A 22,598-nucleotide genomic window follows, 5' to 3' on the forward strand; every position below is an offset into this window, starting at 1 on the left:
TCTGGTTGAAGGATAGATGTGGGGTTAAAGGAGGATACCAAAATATCAGAACTAGGTCTTAAGCCTAACTTTGCCATTTACTTGCAGTTTACTCCTCTGGGTATGGGGCTAATCAGTTCTCCCTCATGTTGTGGTGAGGATTGAGTGAATACAAGCTGTCCTATGTCTTCGTAATTGTATTATTCACATAGCCCTCTAGTGAAAACCATTAATGTTGCCCATAGGGCAGAGTTCTGTTTAAAAAAAAAAAAAGTACAATAAGGTGTTGAGAACCATGTGTAATGGACAGATGCACAGTAACATTAGTTACCTTCTCCCTGTCCCTCCTCCTCATAAAATATATGAATAAAGTATTCTGGAATCAGTGTCTGGTGGCCTTAGGGACATCACTACCAAACCCAGCAGCAGCCCCATGAAATGATGGGTACAGTGTCCAGCTGTAGAACCTTTTGTTTTTCTGTTTGAGAATGATCTGGCCCATTCCAGGATTGGATTAGTAATGGTGGTTTTACTAATAACTCATTGCAGCTGAGATGATGAGTTTAGTCTACGTAACAGATGAACAGATTTCCCCCTTTTTTTCTTCATGCCTTTTGAAGGAGAGAACTGTTGTTAATGCAGTGCTGTTGTTGCTCTTTTACTCATAACTCTCAGCATTATATTAGGGAGGTGAATCTGCTAAACTTTAATGCCTCTTGTTCATATCCTGGAAATCTCATTTAGACTAAAGGCATTTTCTTCACTGGTCAATTTATTTGAACTTTCCGTTGTTTTGTGTATGTGCTGCTGAAGTGAGCATTTTCCTGTTGTTTTGAATCTCCAAGTGTCACAAATAATCAATTTCCTTTATAATTTTGAGAGCATTTAGTTCTCAATAATTCCACCATAATGATGGCTATGCGTTCATTAGGCCCATGGTGTGACTTTACCTAATGTGTGAAAGATATGTTTGTTTTCAACCATGTAAATAGTACCTGCAAAGAAAATGCTATTAAGTGGTATGGGAGTAATAAAAATAATCCAGAAAAAAAAAGTCCGGAGATGGCAGCTGTCCTGGAGGACTTTGTAGCTTGATCACAACCTTATTTTAGCAATCTGAAACTGTGAATCAGTCTCAGACTTGCCTGTAGCCAATTCTGTTCTGGGATGGTAACAGGCATTGTATACAGGGAGGCTACACATGCTTTGTGGATAGGTGTTTGTTTTGGCTTAGATAAAAATAATTGTTTTTAAATTAAAAAAAATTTAAGAGCTGTTTTAGGTTCATGGCAAAACTGAGAGGAAGGTAGAGATTACCCCTTGCTTCTGCCCCTGCATAGCCTCCCCCCAGCATCAAGGTCCTGCCCCAGGTTACAATTGATGAACCTACACTGACATGTCATAATCACCCAAAGTTTATAGTTAATATTAGGTAAGGCTCACCATTGGTGTTGTACATTATGGCTTTGGACTAATGTAGGATGATATATATCCATCAGTATATCATTCAGAATAGTGTCACTGCCCTAGAAATCCTTGCTGTGTTCATTCCCTCTCTCCCCACCCCAGCAACCCATGGCAACCACTGATCTTTTCACTGTCTCTGCAGCTTTGCCTTTTCTAGAATGTCATAGATTTGAAATCATTCACTATGTAGCCTTTTCAGATTGGATTCTTTCCCTTAGTAGTATGCATTTAAGTTTCCTCCATGACTTTTTGTGGCTTGATAGCTCATTTCTTTGTAGTGCTGGGGTTGAATATAATTTAAAATCAATGCATGGATCCTGCCTTAAATGCTTTTAGATATATATGGGCTTTAGCTTACTGTCCATGATGAAGGGTATGAAAAAAAACCCTTCATGCTTCCTAATGGAAAGAATCACATTGCCATGAATGCTCACCACTGCTATGACTTTTGTCACAAACACATTATTGCCAGGGGCTCTTAAGCAGCTCCCTTGTCTGTAGTGTAGACAGGGATGAGGGATGCCATCCTGCCAGTTAGCATGCCATCCTGCCTCCTAAAACCTCTCTCGTATCAGAGATGGGAGTTATTGGAATTGCAATTTCCCTGCCTTTGTGCTTTGACCGATCCAGTGACTTTGAAATTAAGTGGTCCTGCACAGCTGTCTTACAGCGTATGTGGGCTGCTGAGACAGGAGTGCCTTGGTCCCACAGCACTCAAGGTGGTTGCTCATGTAGGCTCTCCAAGTCCACCAGCATCTGTTGTCAGCAATGGCAGCTATTTCTGTGGCAGATGGGAAAGATGGAGATTATAGGTACAACAAGTGGCTGAAGGTGGGAGGTTTGGGAATCTCTTGTGTAACTGTATTATCTTTAAGGGCATCATGTATATTAATTCATTTTAGCCCCTACATCCAAGGTCACATCAGTAGAAAGTGGTGGGGAAAAGAATGGGACCCCTGCTTCTGAATTCCTACTGTTCATGACCACCCTGGACTGGATTCATAAGGTGTCATTGTCTGTCCCACTAGGACTCTTCAGCTAATATCCCTCCTTTTATGACACCTTTGCATTAGGCATGATGTTTGGTTCTGACTCCCTAATGGTGGCAATTGAAATGATCATAAGCATGCTATCATAAGTGTATGCTCTCAAGGTGCAAGCTCACATCCATGGAGACTTAGTCTTGGAAATAAGAGATAACCAGATAGTTAAATGTATGTTTCTTCCAAGCAGAGTATTAATTGAGGTCAAATCTATTAGTAGCAGATAGACTGAGAATTAGCCTCAGGGTGACCTCACAGAGGTGCTTACTTCTTGATTTTAAGTCAAAAATTGGTGCTTTGTGCTGCCTTTTTTTTTTTTTTTAAAGCCTCACTGCATGATACTTTTGAAGATGCAGCAAGAAAATTGCCCAAGAGCCATGTTTTTTCTCTGCTTGGTTTTGTTTTGGCTAAGCTGGTGTGCATTCTTGCCAGCTTTTACCCGGCTGGGAATTGCAGCTATGGCGATGAGGGGCAGGAGTTGCTTGAAGTGGCCCCAAGAAGGCTCCACAGAGATGCCCCTGTACATGGGTTTCCCAGAGGCCTTGGTTCACAGCTGTAGTTGGCCGCATTTGGTTAGGAAGAACAAGTCAGGTGGGCCTTTCTTTGACCATATTAGGCAAAAGCCAGGGGAGCTGTTAGTGATGATAGCGATCACATGAAATAGTGTTGTATAACTTGAACAACTTTCCATTGCTTTGTGCACCTGTTTTAATTTTGGGGATGTGTATAGACCATATGAGCATCATTATATTGGGTTGATAACCACTGTGGATATACTTGTGTATTCATTTCAAAGTTTGCATTTGATTGTAATCCTTTTATTTTTTCTTAAAAGATTTTTCTATTTATTTATTCATGAGAGAGACAGAGGCAGAGACATAGGCAGAGGGAGAAGCAGGTTCCCTGTGGGGAGCCTGATGTGGGACTGGATCCCAGGACCCTGGGATTACAACCTGAGCCAAAGACAGACACTGTCACTGAGCCACCTGCTGCCCCATGTAATCCTTTTTCTTTTCTTTTCTTTTCTTTTCTTTTCTTTTCTTTTCTTTTCTTTTCTTTTCTTTTCTTTTCTTTTCTTTTCTTTCTTTTTTTACCAATTGATTATATAGAAATGAAACTTTTCTCTGAAACTTATACTTGGCTTCTGGGCAGCAATTAAAAAAAAACTTTCAAAGGACCATTTCTTTTTCCTTTTTAATTTCTAATCCATCAGGGACAGATACTTTTGTAAGTGTTGGATGAGGGATGGCATCATGGCATTTCACCTCTAAGGGAGGATGAGAATGGGCAGGAACTTGGAAAAGCTTCTTAACTCCTCCAGGACTGGCGTCGTTCATGGACTGACACCTGTCCTCAGGAGCACAGAGCTGGAGATATTTCCAGATTTGTTCAAGTAGTAATGACTAGAAAGGGAAAAACTGTGTTTTGTCACTCTGTTCTCCATACTTCTGGCCACCAAATAAGCAGGGCTTGTCCCCACGCCTAACAGTTGCCTAGTTCTCTGTGGGCACCAGCGGGATGTCCTACAATTCAATTCAGTTCTGACACCTATCTACCTCGAGTCAGTGTCAGATGCCAGGGGTCAAGGACTCAGTCCCAGGAGACTCCTCCTCTTTCATCCCCACTTCAGGTGCCAGTGTAAGTCCTGGGTTGTCCCCTGTGTTTCTGACTGACCTAAGTTCCCACAACCCCCTCCTCAGGTTTGGTAATTGGCTACAGTGGCTCAGAGAACTCAGGAAAACAGTCTATTTGCTAGGTTATCAGCTTATTATTATTATTATTTATTCAGATCTATCTCAAACAGCCAGATGCAAGAGGTAACATAGGGCAAGTTGTATGTGGGAAGGGGCACACAGTCCTCGTGTCTGCTCTGGGTATGCCCCCCTCCCAGTACCTCCGTCACCTGGATGCTCTCTGAACCCCATCTGTTAGGATTTTATGAAGGTTCATTACGATTGAAGAAGGCAGGATTGATTAATCCCTGGCCATTGGCGATTGGTTTAATCTCTCACCCTCACCCCTCCTCTGGGGTTGGGGTTTTTAAAGGTTAGACTCCACTCGAATGACTTTAATTCTGTTTATTAAAAAAGTATTTTTAGCCAACAGAGTTTTTTTTTTTATTAGAAGCATAGTTATAGTTACCAGTGTTATAGAGAGGTGAAGCTGGTATTAGGAGAGGTTGGTGGTAACCCACTGGTTGGTTGATTGGGTCCTTTAACCAGACTTCACTGAATACAAATTATTTGTAAGCCATTTGATGCATACCAAAGGGGCTTAAGTCCGTTCCAAGTAGAGAGTCTTCACTGCAGGTCTTCCCTGAGTGCAAATAGTATGGCCTAGGTCATCTAAATTACGTCTTGCTGGGTGGCAGACAATTGTAGACAACTGTGCAGAAGGAAAACAATGATTTAAAAAGTTAGAATTTTATTGTGTTATGTTTGTACACTCTTAAGCCCTAAAACGCTTTTTGGAATCATCAGAATTTTAAAATAATACCATTAATTTATAAGACCTGAGTTGATTAGGAAACCTCCCATGGTAATTGTAAAGGTTTTTGCTATTACTTTATCTCAGAAGTTTATTGCTTCTGTTATAAAGTTGATACATCTTTATTGCAGAAGCTATTTTTGACAACAACTAACAGAATGGCAGTTTTTTGGGTTTTGGTTTTTTTTCTTGTTTCATTTTTTTACATCGCCTTGTCTCGCTATTATTTCAGTGGACTTCGGCAGTGAACCGTAAATATTCATCCTGGCCTCTAGGGCACATCTTACATTGGTAATGCAATTCTGTTCCTTGGTACTCACTTGAAAATTCAAGTTGCCATTTTAGGAAAAGGAACCAAATCCATTTGCTCCCTGGGTTCTGTTTCTGCTGCTGACCCCTGCCAGCTTTAACAGTACTTCCATTCCAGGTCCTTTAGCAAGTGGTTTGGTGAATAACCATCACTTATTAGACTGAGAACATAAATGACAAGTTTTTAAATACAAGGTCATTTATTAATAAAGACTTTCTTAGAAATCTACCTCATTATTCCTGTGGCCACTTTGCAAGCTGTCATGGGGGTTTTACTCACCCTGTAGTTCAGGGCAATGGTATGAGAACAGACGTCAGGTGTGATCAGCTTGATGGAGTGTGCTCCAGTGTTTGTGCTTATACACCTGCTCTTGACTCTTTTCTAGAAAAAGTAATATAGTTTAGTTCTTATAAAAGTGTCCACGTTATACATGTTTATCTAATTATTTCCAAGGGATTTTTTTTCTATTCTTTTCCTTCCTTTATGATACATGTTTTTTTAAAAAAAAAACAAAAAACAACTTTTTTTCCTGACGGGATAAAATCCTATTTTGGAAGCACCCTCACAGGCACAAATCACTGTGGCTTTGATAAGATGCATCCTTTGGGGTACACCATCACTGGAGTAAACAGAACGACAGGGCACCTTGCAGAGCCTGGGCTCCCCTCCCACCTGGAGCTGGCAACTCTGTTGCTGCCAGGTGGTCCTCAGTGCTGCGGACCCTCCCAGTCATCCTCTCCCCAGCAAGGACATATAAGACTCAGTACATGTTGTATTCAATTTAATGTTTAAGTTTTTTTTCCTCTAAACCTCATTTCTGAGCATTGAAAATATTTTGAATATCTTGAACTTTTTTTAAAAGACCATAGTGACCATCTGTGTATCTGTTATGCTCTAATAGTTATCAACATTCTCTCCTTGTTTGAAGAGTATGTTTTTAACATCATGAATTTTCTCTATCACCAAAAAAAGTGCTCTCATTCTTCTGCTCTCTGTAACATTTTCCTAGATGAAATGGAGTTTGAGCTATGTTGACATTTTGCATTTGTCATCCTGAAGGGCTAAGGGTGTGTAATGTTCGCTTTGCTACCACATGTCATCCCTTCTTGGTCCTGCAGGAGTGCTCTTCTATCCCCATTTTATAGACACAGAAACTGAGGCTCAGAGGAGTTGAATAAATTTGCCCAACCTAAGATGGTCAGATGGTGGCAGAGCTATAGTTGTTTGGCTCCAAATTCTGACCCTTCACTACTATCCTATTTTACTTCCAGAAATTCCAGGGTCTCTTGGCTGGCTCAGTCAGTGGAGTGTGTGACTCTTGATCTCTGGGTTGTAAGTTCTAGCCCTGTGTTGGTTGTAGGGATTACTTAAAAATAAAATCTTTTTTTTTTTTTAAGATTTTATTTATTCGAGAGAGAGAGAAAGAGAGAGAGAGAGGCAGAGACAGGCTGAGGGAGAAGTAGGCTCCCTGCAAGGAGCCCGATTTGGGACTTGATCTTGGATCCTGGGATCATGCCCTGGGCCAAAGGTAGGCTCTCAACTGCTGAGTCACCCAGGTGTCCCCCAAAAATAGAATCTTAAAAACAAAACAAAAAAAAACAAAGAAATTCCATGTAGTCATGCCAGAAGGATATAGTGCAAATATACCAAAAAGAAAAATTCAAACCATAAGTTTTTCCATTCTAATACAATATTGTTTTTCTTTTTGAGTTTTATTGCAAATGAAAGCAGGTTAAGTGGACTGATAATTTTTTAAATGATGCAGTTCACTTGGTGATGGGCACTAAGGAGGGCACTTGATGGGATGAGCACTGGGTGTTGTACTATATGTTGGCAAATTGAATTTAAATTTAAAAAATTAAATAAATAAAGCAGTTCTCTGTAAAGGAATATTTGGATTATTGGGATTTTATTACAAATGTATTTGGAATTAAAATTTTAAACTCACAACATACTAAACACTAAGATAATTAAAGCTGTCTTAGCCTCCATGCTTCTCATCAGATCTGCCTTAAGATCTGAGATGGAAGGACCGTGTGCACTCACTCTATAGTCCCCAGCAGTGTTTCCATCCTTGCCGTCATGGTGGGGAGGCTGGGCGGGTGGGCCATGCCAGTCAGCAGGTCTTTTTTTTTTTTTTCTTTTAAGATTTTATTTATTTATTCATGACAGACACACAGAGACAGAGAGAGAGGGAAAGAGAGAGAGAGAAAGGCAGAGACACAGGCAGAGGGAGAAGCAGGCTCCATGCAGGGAACCCGACATGGGACTCGATCCTGGGTCTCCAGGATCACACCCTGGGCTGCAGGCGGCACCAAACTGCTGGGCCACCAGGGCTGCCCCAGTCAGCAGGTCTCACAGATTCCTCCTTCAAAATGTCTTTTGTCCTCTCCATTCTCTTGTCTTTGCAGTGGTGCCAACTTGTGTAGTGATTGGTGCCCCTTCGAGAATCATTAGTTCGTATCTCTCTGTTGACCCTGTAGATCATGTGGCCAGCCTCCCTCCCTCCCCCTTCCTAAAACACATCTGACTGTGTTATTCTCATTGCACAAACTGTCTATGGCAGTTGCTTCTGGAAAAAGTCAAAGTCAGCATGGTGTCCATTGCTCCATGCACTTGAGTTGTTACGTATTATTTCTCTTTTATTGCTTTCAAATACCTCTGTCCACCTGCTACTTCCTGAACATATCGTGCGCTCTCCAACTTTGTTTTGGCTGTTCCCTGCCTAATATTTGCTCCCAGTGCATGCATCTACATGCACTTTTTGTGGCTTTATTGATAGCCTCATCCAGAAGTGCTCAGTTTTCTGCCATCCTGAGGGAAGTGGTAGTTTGCAGCCTTCTACTGCCACTCTTTTTCTTGTACACTAAAGCCATTTCTCCTTTGAGATTCTCCTATATATTTATGAAAGGCCTTGGCACAGTCGGAGCAGTAATTGATGCCATTAACCACATGGATCATCTCTTTGAGATGTACATTTCACATTACCAGCACCTACATGGATTGCCAGCCAGTGCCCTAAGCTTACAGAGCTTTCACTGAATTCTTCCAGACTCAAGAGAGGCAATACTCTAGCTGTTTGGAATGTGTGTGTTGGGGAGTAGACATGGGGTATACAGCTAGAAACTGCCCAGATTTGAATCTAATGGCACTGCTGCCAGTTGTGTGACTTTGAGCAAGTCATGCCATTGTTGTACTTGTACCTTGGTATTTTTTTCTGAAAAATGATAGAGCCTTACAGGGTTATCAGGTATGTTAAATGAGTTAAATTAAGTGGAAATAACAGAAACATATCTGGCACATAGTTAGAATTCAGTAAAGGATAGCTTGTTTTTTTTTTTTTAAGTAAACTCTTCACCCAAGATGGGGCTTGAACGCACGACCCCAAGATCAAGAGTCGCATGCTGTATCAGTTAAGCCCGCCAGACACCCTAGTAAGGGCCATTCCATTTCACAGGTGTACTGCTATGACCAAGTCAGAGTTTAGAACACCCTGAAACATTCTACCTCTGAAATACTATATCTCGCGCATTGACTGTCACATCTTCTCTTTCCACCACACCAGCATTGTTGCCCTTTAATTTTATCCAGGCCACGAGTTTCTCATCTTTCCATTTTCTCCTAGTCTATTGTCTGCCTCCTGACTTCACATCCTTCTCTACTCATCCTAGGCCCTATTGGGTCATCCCGCTGAACCATATCAGCCTTTCACCCACTGCTAGGATTTGTGTTCTTGAAAAGCACCACAGTTAGCAAAGTCCATAGGTGGCAAGATCAAAGTCTTATAGGGGTAGGGGATTAAGAGAAACACAACTGAAAAATGACATTAATCATGTATCTTAAACCCAATAGATTCTAGAAGACCTGCTCTTTCATAGCAAACTAGAATACTGCTCTGATAGATAATGCTTCCCTTGAATGAATCGACTTCTTTGTGTGTTGTAAAAATTTTTCTGTAGCTTGCTGTGAGCTTTATAATCTGCTAACTTGTTTTTAAAGTTTTCAAACCAGCCTTTGTCATGGAATTTAATGTTTTTGACATTTACATTCTTGTAATAGTTTGTAATAAGCCTTCTTGTAATAGGCTCTTCAAAGTGCGTATGTAGCCCTTTCTGCTTTTATAATTTGTAGATGTGCTTGTTATATGTTTTAAATTTTTGGATATATTAACTTGTTCGTATGCAGGCATAAAAACTTCAAACTGTAGTCAATAAATCCTGGTTGAAGAGGAGCCTTTCTACCCACCTATTTGACAAAACCCCAATCCTGTATCATCCTATGACCCAGCATCTCTGTTTCTGTGGCCAAATTGCTAAACTCGACAACAGAATAATCTTACAATCCTCTGGTCTTCACTTGGGATGTATGCTCTGATACTTTTTTGCACAGACAGTTGCCCCTATTGGGATGCCATTGCTTTGCCATGTCAGACTGGTGACTCTTTGCCTTCTAAATTCTCCTTAGGGGTTTTCTCTTCTGGGACCTTCCCCTCTTTTTCAACTGATCTCACCCTTTGGGGCTGTTCCTGTGCGTATCACATCATATTGTAATATGTGTATATAAGTTCTGCTTACCTTTTGAAAGACAACATATCAAATTTATTTTTATACTACAACAAAGTAGCACACAGTGGATGTTAAATATTTGTTGACTGAATAGAGCTTTGTTTCTATCTGTGCTGTGACACTTCATTACAGTCCACTCAGAGTCACTTATACGCATATGTATCTGTCTCTCTCACAAAGTATTAGCCTTCTTGGGATTAGAGAGCATCCCTCATTCCCCTGGATATCCCTCAAAGCACCTATATTTTGCAGCATAGGAATTGGTACTCAATAAATATTTATTGGTTAACAGAGTACTTGGACAATTTAGGCAGCTCAGTGCTTTCTTCCCTATGTGAAAGTAGAAATGGTGATCAGGGACTTCATGAAATACATGTCCTTGGATTAATCTCCGGGAGTCCGATGTCATATATCTGTACATCTTTCAGATATAAGTTGTGGCAATCTCCAACATTCAATCAGTAAAGTAGTTAACACATGGAAGAGAAATTCCTGTTTCAGAAGAAGACACTGGAAAAAAAAAAAGAAGGAGAAGACACTGATCCATCATGTCTCTTGTAGCATTGACTCGTGTTAGGATTCATGCACATTGAGGTCTTTGGCCATCTAACTTTTGAGTAGCTAACGATAATTGATAAGGTGCAAGAAATGGACAGAAGACTCCTTGCCCCATAAATCTTCCAATGTGAGGTATGGGGAAATATCTACAGCTCTCTAGGGTTATTGTGGTGATATGCTGTTTATACGGCTTTATTTCATTTGTTTGTTAAACTTCCCATGTCTGGAGTAGCTACTAAATTAAGTACCAATTCCTTATTTCAAGACCTGGCCCAGTATAGGTCCACCTTATTTTTACAGTCCTATTTCCCTGTGTGTGTATCTCCTGTAGTCTTACCAAAATACCGTTCTGAACATAGTTGACCTCTGAAACTTTTGAGGGTTTAACCCTTGTTAACATCCATTTGAACTTCTCTATATGAAATGCTGGTCTAGACAAATAGCTATTTTTAAATAAGTCATTGAAAAGCCTCCATTTGCTAACAGTCTCTAAAGTCCTCACTACTATTAAATGCAAGCAGTCTTGCGCCCAAATTTTGGGATTGTGGTGGTAATTGAAGAAAATCTTCACATCTGGATTATATTTAACTCACTAATGTAAAAAATTAGTTCTGAGTTCTTGTAATGCTTTCAATTCTGCATGACTATGTGGGATTGTGGGTGGAGGTCACAGAAGTAGCATGTATGGCATGACCTCTCCTTTCAGGGAGTTTAAATTTTAAGGATACATGAGATTCAAAGATAGAATTACTGAAGGCTACAGGACTTTGTGTGTGCTTGTAAGTGCTAAGTTGTTTTGTCAACCATAGAGATCCTGGCTCTGTGTGTGGGGGGTCCTACCAGTGGTGGTAAAGGCAAGGTGTTCTCAAAACAACACTCGAGAAATTAAAGTAGTTGACCTGAGCTTTGATCTATGTCTTGGAGAGTAGGAAAATTTGCTCTGGCAGACCGGGGAGACAGAAATGGCATAAAGGCATGGAAATGACAGGGGTTGTGTGTTGAATATACCTGATATGGGTGACCTTAAAGGGATCCACAGACTTGCTTATCCTGAGAGAGAAAGGCAGCTTTAGTGTTTTGTAGAATAGAGCTACCATCCATGTACAACTACTCTTTCTTTCTTTCTTTCTTTCTTTCTTTCTTTCTTTCTTTCTTTCTCTTTCTTTTGGAAAATGGGCAGAAGTCAAAATTTCTTTTCACATGTAATAAATGTTAGGGAAAATTTTGAAATGATATACTTACTGAAAATTGTACATTTGATTTAAAAATAACTTCCTTCTTCATGGACTGTACAAAATTACAAAATGGCTCAAATAATTCCTACCAGCGTTTCTAACATCATATATTACTGTGAAACAGTTCCTGAGTAGGAAGAGATTGGAGACGTTCTAGTCCAACCCCCTCATTCTATTTTATTTTAGTGTTTAAGTTTTGGATGTGATCCTCGGGTGACCTAGCATGCACAGGACCATAAACATCATGGCTAACATTTATTGAGGGCACTTGAGCGCCAGCCCAATGTGTACGTCCTTATTTTCTCTCCAAATCCTAGGATCTAGAAACACAACCTTGTTGGCTTCTAAAATGCCAAATTGTGTTTGCTTTATTTCTTTGGAAGACACACACACACACACACATCATCATCATAACTTATAGAGGATTACAGGATTTTTTTTATTTTTTTATTTATGATAGTCTCTCACACACACACACACACACACACACACACACACACACACACAGAGGCAGAGACATAGGCAGAGGGAGAAGCAGGCTCCATGCACCGGGAGCCCGACGTGGGATTCGATCCCGGGTCTCCAGGATCGCGCCGTGGGCCAAAGGCAGGCGCCAAACCACTGCGCCACTCAGGGATCCCCTGGACCTTACTGAGAGTTAGTTGAAACTCTTTGTTGAGATGAATTTACTGATAAAATCAATGAGGGCCTTAATTTAAAAATATTAATATTGAGTATATTTGTGATACATGAATGATATTATTCATCCTTTTTCATATACATGTATGAAAGCTTTTATCTTTACAGTGTCATTTCATACTAATTTTTTTCAAGGGATAGCATACTATAGTTAGTTATAGTATAAGTATTACTCCTATTGGAAACATTTTTCTTCACAACTACCAGAGAATGTCATGTAGCCTCTGGGGGCTGGGATAGGAAATCATGGTTCTGAATTAGGATGACTTCATTGCTGGACTCTTAATTTAAATCTTAAAGATTTACCAATTATGAAGTACAGTTGTAGCACATGGAGTGACTTACTTTTTCTTCTTTAGTAAGGATCTTTGTTCTAAACTAAATGATGAGTAAATTTGGATAGCATCAGGTCCATTTAGTGACTTCCCTTTTACCCATGCTTCCTAGTTTCCATTTATTCTTTTTTTTTTAAAGAGCGGGAGAAGAGGGGAGGAGGGGCAGAGGGAAGGGGAGAGAGAGAATCCTACACAGGCTCCTCGCCCAGCGTGGATGGAGCCTGACATGGGGCTCAATCTCACAACCCTGAGATCATGACCTGAGCTGAAAAAAAGAGTCAGATGCTTAACTGATTGAGCCATCCAGGCTCAATCAACCCCTCCATTTATTCTTCACCAGTCCTGAGAAACAGAGAAAAAGGTAGCAGAAGCATGTTGCCATTCCCATATTATGTGCTGTCTCTCTAAGTGAAAGGTGTATATTTTTAATAATATTTATAATGCTGAAATAAGATTGGTTGCCTAAGACAAAGAAAGAAAGCCACACTGGAACATCACTGAAGATAGAATAGCTTTATTTTTTATTTTTATTTTTTCATTATTATTATTTTATTTATGATAGTCACAGAGAGAGAGAGAGAGAGGCAGAGACATAGGCAGAGGGAGAAGCAGGCTCCATGCACCGGGAGCCCGACGTGGGATTCGATCCTGGGTCCCCAGGATCGCGCCCTGGGCCAAAGGCAGGCGCTAAACCGCTGCGCCACCCAGGGATCCCAGAATAGCTTTATTGTTAGACAACTCAGGAGATAAATATACTACTGGTTACAAACCAGCATTTGTTCTTTGCTGGTACTGCTGATCATTTATACAGTTGCGGCATAAAGGGAGCCCACGAAAACTCTGGAGAGATCCCTGTGATTCCTGTTAGCACGTTCTACCCTCATTAGGTTGCTTGGCTCATTGTAGCCTTAATGTGAAATGTTTATTTTATTAACTTGGTCCATGCTGTCTCGTCTGATTGCCTTATGATCTCCCATGTCGCTTGTCTGTCCTTTGTTAAATAAAGCGGTGATTTAGATGGCTTTTAAAAAGTAAAGCAAGTAAAATAAGAGAAAGTTTAGTCAAAAGTACTGTGCACAGTGTTTTCATTATTGTTGTACCTGCTCGGAACTGATGCCCTCCAGAGCAGTGTTCCACTTAAGGAAAGTTTCTTGGCAGAAATCTCCAAAGTTTATGCACAAAGTTCTGTTGCTTTGTTAGAATTAAAAGCACTCATGCATTTTTATTCTAACATTCATAAATGTTTATCCTGTTTGAAAGGGTAGACAGAATGTTGAGACTTATTTGATGGCAGCCAGAGATACCAGTTTTTCTAGAGAGGGTTCCCCTCTAAAACCTGAAGATCAGGGCACCTGGGTGGCTCAGTTAGTGAAGCATCTGCCTTTGGCTCAGGTTATGGTCTCAGGGTCCTGGGATCGAGTTCCATGTCAGGCTCCCTGCTGAGCCTTCTCTCTCTCCCTCTGCCTGCCTCTCCCCCTGCTTGTGCTCTCACTTCTTTCTCTCTCTCTTTATGTCAAATAAATAATTAAAATCTTTTAAATAAATAAATAAAACCTGAAGATAAAAAAAAAAATCACATTCCCATTGTGCCTGTCTGAGGTAATGACCTAAGGGATCCTTTTAGCTCAGTCATAGAATTTCAAGAAGATGGTATTTCAGCATTATCATTATAGGAATGTCATGGTTTTCTTCCCCTACATTTAAAATGTTCAAGTTGTCTACCTGCTTTTGGAATCCATGGACATTCTGCTCTTGGCTACTGAGCTCTGGGTTTTATCTAGGGCCCTCAGAGCTCCTTGCCAAGTGTTGGGCCCAAAGCTGGAGAAAGGTCACTGTGCTATTTTTGCCTCTACCTTTTGATTTTCATGCCCTCTGCCCTGGAAAATCCATTTTGTTTTTCTCCAGATTTTATTCCTCATGAAGAAGGAATAAAGCCACAGGAAAAATTCCCTCATTTCTATTTAACAGTAATTTCACAATTTATGAATGGTTGATACTGGAGGTTGTTTAAAAACAACCACATCCAGAAGGTGCCGAACCACCATAGGATCACATTATATAAAAATCATAGTTCAGCTCTTTAATTTTATATACATGGAAAACATATGCAGAGCCGGTCAGCCTACTGGCTTGTTACTCTGAAAACTGTTTGCTTTTTAGAGTTTTCCTCCAGGTGGCAATTTCAGTCATTTTTGAGATATCAACATGCAAAAGTGAAAGTTTAAAAAAGTGTGTGTGTGGCTGGTGATGGGGGAAGGCATAAATTTCTTAAATTTCTCTTCAGTGTTGAAATATGTGAAAATTGTTGAGAACCATGGCTTTTATTTATTTATTTTAAAGATTTATTTAATCATTTGGTGGGGGGTGGCGGGGGAGAGGGAGAGAGAGAATCTCCAGCAGACTCTCCGCTGAGTGTGGAGCCAATCTCATGGCTTGATCCCGTGACCCTGAGATCATGACCTGAGCTGAAACCAAGAGTCAGACGCCTAACCGACTGTACCACCCAGGCACCCCATTGAACAAATGTAATACTTTATCACACTCACACAAAATATAATAGGTTATCACTTCAGGCAGTGAAGTGAATTTGGCTTCTCATCTTTGTAGAGTATCTTTCAGATCATGTTATCAAGATGCTGAGTTTCCCTTATGTTTTTTCTCTTTCATTGCTTCCCTCTGATGTGGCTGCTGTGTTGACAACCCTTTCTACTTCTGCTGCTGAATTTTTGTTTCCATCATTAAGGAAACCTCCCAAGGTAAGCAGTGATGCAGAATTTGGCATGCATACTAAGTGCACAAATGTCCAGGACTTCATCCATCACAGTAACCCATGTGGAACACCTCTCCTATTGGAAGAAAAATCAGCATTCTAATTAAAACTTAAACCATGAAAAAAACAATTTATGTGTGTAATGACATAAAATTAGAATGCTCCTCTACGTTCACAAAGCACTTACATACATTATCTCATTCTTGGAATTAATGCTCTGGTCCTCAGAGCAAATCTGTCAGCTTACTGTTTCTGTTTTATTGATGATGAAATGAGGCTCAGAGAGTGAAATAGTGTGTTATTTTGCACATTGGGTAAGTGGAGAAGCTGGGACTATAGAGTATCACCACCTAGAAAATAGACAAAACTGGTGACATCATAGAATGATGATTGACTGGATGGATAATCTTTTCTGTATCCTACCAAGAATAGTTGATAGGATTGGGAAAATTCTCCACTTTCAGACAGTGTTTTAGCCACCCACCAACTCTGTGTGCTCCATTGGAGTTTCTTGCCCCTTCCAAACTCCACTGACTAGAGTTGTTCTTGCTCTGGCCAGTCTTCAATGGCATGTTCACCAGTGAGTAACCCATAAGTTAGAGGCTAGGTGGGGGAAAAAGAATATGAGAAGGAAGGGATCTGAATGACCAACTCCTGAATAATTGAAGGCTGATTTTGTTACCAGTGAGTATTTTATTGTGTACCAAAAGGACACCTAGTGCCAAAAGGAAGGAGAAATTCAACCACTCCCTGTCTAATAATGCTGGTTATAGCTTTGAGATGGAATCAAAACAGGATAACCACTGCTCCCCACCCCCCAACCTCCACCATTATATGGTCAGAATATAAGACATGCTGGGGAGGGTAAGGAATCTATAATACATTTGGCTTATGTGCCTCTGGGGGTATGAAGGAAACTCTAACTTAGCTTTTAGATGAATGTCATCCTTTATGTTTATTGGGGGTGATAAAGGAATTGTCCTTGGCATGAAGAGTTTCAACTCCAGCAAGGAAGGTACATATAGAGCACATACTATGAGCTCTTTTAAGAAAGAGGAAATAAAAGATGTTATAGAAATGTAAGCCCTGGCATCTGGCCAACTCTGAGGAATCAGAACGTTCTCCTTGAGCACTTACTGATGTGGACATATAGTCCCCCAAGAGCTGCAACCCAAAAAGTGTCTCTGTTACTCAGAAAAATGTGGGTTCCCCTAAGTGGTTCTTCCTTCTCTTACTGTAAGTCCTAGAGGTTTCAGAACAAACTGTCCACCTTGTGATACATTTAATTCTTGCCCCACAGAAAAAGGCAGTGAGCTCCTAATCAACCCCACATATGGCTCCTTAGTGAAGGAGAAGCACTAAAATTACAAAAAGGCACAAAAATACAGTTTTAAAGAATCACTAATTCTTCATACACAAAAATTTACCTTCTACTCAGTATATAGAGCTTAGTGGTTTCCCTAAGTGTTCTATTGATAGTTCCTAAGAAGTATCTATCATGAGATTTTCAAAATAAAATACATGTGAAATCACCGCTTTTATATATATATACATATATACTTTTATAAATATATATACATACATGTCATAAGGCACACCTGAGAAGTATAAAGATCATCTTGAAATTAAATAAGTGACCCAATAGAGTCGTATTTTGAAAAAAGACATTAAAATAAATAAGGTCTTTTCTTGCAGAAATTGTAACATTGATAGCAAATAGGAAAGGAAAAAGTGTTTTTGATGATTACATAAAATTTTATTGATTTAGAACAATTAGATTTTTTTTTTGTAAATGACATATCTGATAAATCTACAAAGAACTTCTCAAACTCAATACCCAAAAAACAAATAGTCCAGGTAAGAAATGGGCAGAAGAAATGAATAGGCATTTTTCAAAGAAGATACCCAGAAAGACATCCAGATGGCTAACAGATGCATGGAAAGATGCTCAATATCACTGATCGTCAGAAAAGTACAAATCAAAACCATAATGAGATACCACCCCACACCTGTCAGAATGGCTAAATTAACAATACAGGAATAATAGATGTTGGTGAGGATGTGGAAGAAGGGGAACCCTCTTGCACCGTTGGTGGGAATGCAACTTGATGCAGTCACTCTCGAAAACAGTATGGAGGTTCCTCAAAAAGTTAAAAATAGACTACCCTATGACCCAGCAATTGCACCATTATATATTTACCCAAATGATAAAAAATATAGATTCACTGGGGTATATGGACCCCGCTGTTTATAGCAGCATTATCAACAATAACTGAACTATGTGTCCATCAACTGATGAAAGGATAAAGAAGATGTGGTGTACATATACAACGGAATATTACCCATCATAAAGAATGAAATCTTGCCATTTGCAACAATGTGGATGGAGCTAGAGAGTATTGTGTGAAGCAAAATAAGTCATAGAAAGACAAATACCATTTGATTTCACTCATGTGGAATTTAGGAAACAAAACATGAACATATGGTAAGGGGAAAAAAAGAGAGGGAAGCAAACCATATGATACTCAGTGATAGAGAACAGAGGGTTGATGGAGGGATGTGGGTGGGTGATGGGCTAAATGGGGGATGGGCATTGAGGGCACTTGTTATAATGAGCACTGGGTTTTTGTTTTTGTTTTTTGTTTTTTTATTTATTAGAGACACAGAGAGAGAGAGAGAGAGAGAGAGAGAGAGAGACAGACAGGCAGGCAGGCAGGCAGGCAGAGGGAGAAGCAGGCTCCATGCAGGGAGCCCTACATGGGACTGGATCCTGGGTCTCCAGGATCATGCCCTGAGCTGAAAGTGGCGCTAACCGCTAAGCCCCGGGGCTGCCCAGCACTGGGTTTTATATGTAATAGATGAATCACTAAATTCTACTCCTGAAACCAATATTATGCTATATGTTAATTACCTAGAATTTAAATAAAAATTTGGAAAGAAAAACAAAAAAAATAAAACAATGAAATTTTGACATGAATAATTAGCAAAATACTCAAAGACTGATTGGTTCATTTTAACAAATAATTGTTCTGGGCAGGGAACAGAATGTTGTATGAATGAGACCTGATCCTAGCATTCTAATGGGGGTGGGGTAGGGAATAATTTAATATAAAATCAAGTATGTTAAAGGCCATAACAGGCAAAATTCTTGTAGAAGTCATAGGATGAAGGGTCCTATTCTGATTTCTGCAGATCTGAGGACAGCTAGGACCTAATATTAAAAAAATATACTTGAAAGCACTGGAGAAAGACAAAATTAGTGAAGAATTACCAAATCAAGATCCAAGAGATGGTGGCAACTTAGAGAAGTGAACCTGGTTTTGGGGTGTATACCATTCAGATAGAGGAGCTTACAGGCAGAGTAGTGTTTCTGACAGCCTCGTGGGGTCTGCAGAGCCTAAAAGGACAAAAATATTGGAGTTCAGAGTTTTACCAGAGGTGGAATCCTTGGTAAACACTTTATACTTCGGGTTGGCAGAGTAGATTCAGACCCAGCCTTGGCTGGTTTATAAAGATGAAACAGAAGTAAACTAACCTTCACATGGATTACTGTGTGGTTCTAAGTTCTTTGTGTGATCCAGGAAATCTCAAGCACTAAATTTGGATCAGAGTGAACCTAGAATGGAGGTTCCTATAGGCATCTGGCAGAAGTAAATGTGTCTGTTATCTCAAGTCTCTAAAGATTCCACAGGCCATTCAAAAAATACAATGTCTGGCACACAAAGAGGTACATTACAAGACAATGTGAACAGTAAATAGCAAAAATAATAAACAGTAGAAATAGACCTACAGATGCTTCAGATGTTCACATTGTTAAGCATGAACTTTAAAATAACTCTGCTTATCATATTTAAGGTGATAAAAGATAAGACTTTAAAATGTTGGAGAGGAAAAAAAATAAAATAAAAAAAATAAAATAAAATGTTGGAGAGGACTAGAAATTATAAAAAGTGACAAAACAGATTTGGAAAATAACCAAGTAGAAATTTTCACTCTGACAATCCCAGCCAAAATGAAGAACTTTGTGTTAGGGTTTAAGAGCAGACTAGATCCAGTTGAAGAAAGAATTAAATGACTAGAAGGTAGGCTAGCAGAAATGTCAAAAGGAAATACAGAAGAGACAAGGTGCTGGGACAACTGGACATTGGCATGCACAGGAATGAATTTATATATGGACTTTATACCCTTCATAAGAGTTAACTCAATATGGATCATAAACTTAAATATAAGGTGCAAAATTGTAAAACTTCTAGAAGTTAGCATAGGAGAAATCTAAAAGATCTTGGGGTTGCTGATGACGTTTTAGATGCAACTACAAAAGTGTGACTTGTAAAAGAAAACTTTTTGCAAAGGCACTGTGAAGAGAATGAAAAGAAAGCCACAAATTGGGAGAAAATATTTGCAAAACATATCTTGCAAAGGACTCATCCAAAATATATTTTAAAACTCTGAAATTCAACAGTAAGACAATGAACTACTCAATTAAAAGATGGGCAAAAGACCTGAACAGACACCTCACCAAGGAAGGGAATCAGATAGCAAACACGCACATGAAAAATGGTTAACATCATATGTCATTAGGGAATTGTACATTAAAATGACAGTGAGATGCCACTGTATACCTGTTAGAACAACTAAAATCCAGACATCTGATAATACCAAAGCTGGTGAGGATGTGGAGCAGTAGGAACTGTAATTCATTGCTGGTGAGAATGAAAAGTGGTATAGCCACTTTAGAAAGCAGATTGAAAGTTTTGTTCAATGCTAATCATCTTTTTATTGTGTATCTATGTAATCATGCTTCTAGGTATTTACCCAAATGAGTTGAAAAATTTTGTCTGTACAAAAGCTATACATGAAAGTTTACAGCAGCTTCATTTATAATTGCCAAAAACTCGAAACAACCAAGATGTTCTTCAGTAAATAAATGGATGAACTGAGGTATTTCCATACAGTGGAAGACTGTATAGAAGACTATAGGAATTAACAAGCCATGGAAAAAAACATGAAGGAACTTTAAATGCATATTGCTAAGTGAAAGAAGCCAATCTGAAAAGGCTATATACAATATGATTCTATAACTATGTGACATTCTGGAAAAGGCTTAAACTACAGACATTATAAAAATTATGATGTACCTGGGACGGTACCCATAGCACATGGCAGCTACAGAATAACTGTTGGATGAATGAGGAAAGGAAAGAAAGAAATAGAGATCTGCTGGAACAGAAGGATACTCACCACTTTAGCAGAAAGAAAGGTTTGAGCCCAGCTAAATTTTACTCCCTTTTACTGGTAGATAGAGCCACTTTGCTACAGGTTACGCCAGAGAACACTATCTGCCCTGATTCCATTCTCAAGAAGATCCAAATGCCTGGCTAGTCTATAATCTGGATGCTTGTTTCTAGCCTGACCCGAAAGCACCCTTTAGATCTTACAAACCTCACCAGCAACATGGATTCTCTTGTCATTGATTTGGGTTATGAGTAATATTTTTTTGTGTAGTTAGTTTGGGCAGTTGTTGAAATTTTGTCTAATTAAGTGATGATGGTAAATAATGATAGTTACCTACCTGCAATATGCACTGTTTCTATTATGTATAAGGATTTTGCACATGTTACTAAGAAATGTTCTAAGGTAGAAGTACTGATTAGGAGAAGGGAGGAACTGTCATTCTGAATATTTATTTGAGTTAGCACTATTCCGACCCAACTGTTGTGCAGGAAAGGTCTCATAGTCTTTATATTCATCCCTGGTACTGTACTCTTAGAATGCTGTTTCCATTGTTACTATTAATAGTATCAGTCTTTAACTTAGTACTCACCATATACCAGATTCCCTTTAAATCCAAATTAAAATTCAGTGAAAACTTAGTTGCCTTCAAAGAAAAAAAACCCCCAAACAATCAGTGGTTGCCAGGGGGAGTGGAAGTTAATTATTAATAATGTATCAGTATTGGTTATAATTGGTTATAATTATAACAAATATAACACACTAATCAAGTTATTAATAGATGAAACTGATGAGGGACACTCAAAAAAGACCAAAATAGGACCTCTCCACCATCTGTTCAGTTTTTCTCTACACCTAAAACTTCTTTCAAAATAGTCTATTAATTATGAAAAAATAATGTAATAAATAAAATCGATATGATCACCTCAGTGGATGTAGAAAAAGAACATTTGACAAAGGTCAACACTTATTTATGATGCAAACTTCAAGCTACAGAGATGCAGAAACCTCATTAATATAGTAAATGGCATCCATTAAAAATCTACAGCTGTCATCATAATTAGTGGTAAAGGACTGACCACTTTACACCTAAGATAGGGAGTAAGGCAAATATATTACTTTAGCCACTTCCATTTAGCATGACTAGTGCTCTTTGCCAGTGCAATAAGGCAAGAAAAAGAAATAAAAGATGTTCAAATTGGAAAGGAGGAAGCAAAAGCATCTTTATTTATAACTCCAGTCACATACTTGGAAGACATTAAGTATCTCCCAACAGGCTCCCAGAACTTATAGATGGCAAGGTGGCAGGAAAAACGTCAAAATACAAATTGTATTTTTCTATACTAGCAATGAACAATTAGAAAATAAAATGTAGGGGACCCCTGGATGACTCAGCGGTTTAGTGCCTGCCTTCAGCCCAGGACGTGATCCTGGAGTCCTGGGATCGAGTCCCACATTGGGCTCCCTGCATGGAGCCTGCTTCTCTCTCTGCCTATGTCTCTGCCTCTCTCTCTCTCTCTCTCTCTCTCTCTCTCTGTCTCTCATGAACAAATAAATCTTTAAAAAACGAAAATGTAACAGAAGCCCAATACTTTACAGTAGCTTTAGAAACATTAAATACTTAGGGATATACTTCGTGAAAAATGCACAAGACCTTTTTATTAAAGCTCCACGTATATTTGGTCATCTGATTGTAGGTGGGTGTGCCAAGAGAAAAGAGCATCAGCTGTGTTCATAGAATGATAAGGCACAGAATTGGGCATGATGGGCAGTCTTAGGTGACACATCTAGAAAGAGGTTGAATGCAAATCCAGCTTTGGAAGGCCTTGATGCCGGGGTTGTTCCTTGATATCTTCAGTGTTTCTGTCTCCTGCCTGTCTTGAACAAAACAGTGGCTTAGTCAAGGCTCTGTTTCAGT

At 39.3% G+C, this 22,598-nt stretch overlaps 1 protein-coding gene across 5 annotated transcripts in view; it reads left to right on the forward strand.

The window, feature by feature from the left end:
• Positions 1-22,598, forward strand: part of KIF13A (kinesin family member 13A) — a 208,387-nt gene that overhangs the window by 68,052 nt on the left and 117,737 nt on the right. For 4 of the 5 annotated variants that reach the window (XM_072729061.1, XM_072729060.1, XM_072729062.1 and 1 more), the window contains exon 3: positions 15,422-15,434. The exons of the other annotated variant lie outside the window; for it this stretch is intronic. In XM_072729061.1, coding sequence (XP_072585162.1) covers positions 15,422-15,434 — 13 coding nt within the window. The remainder of the gene's footprint in view (positions 1-15,421; positions 15,435-22,598) is intronic. 5 annotated transcript variants of the gene reach the window in all.

This window comes from Vulpes vulpes, chromosome 12 (assembly GCF_048418805.1).
Source record: "Vulpes vulpes isolate BD-2025 chromosome 12, VulVul3, whole genome shotgun sequence".
NCBI classification, from domain to species: Eukaryota; Metazoa; Chordata; class Mammalia; order Carnivora; family Canidae; genus Vulpes; species Vulpes vulpes.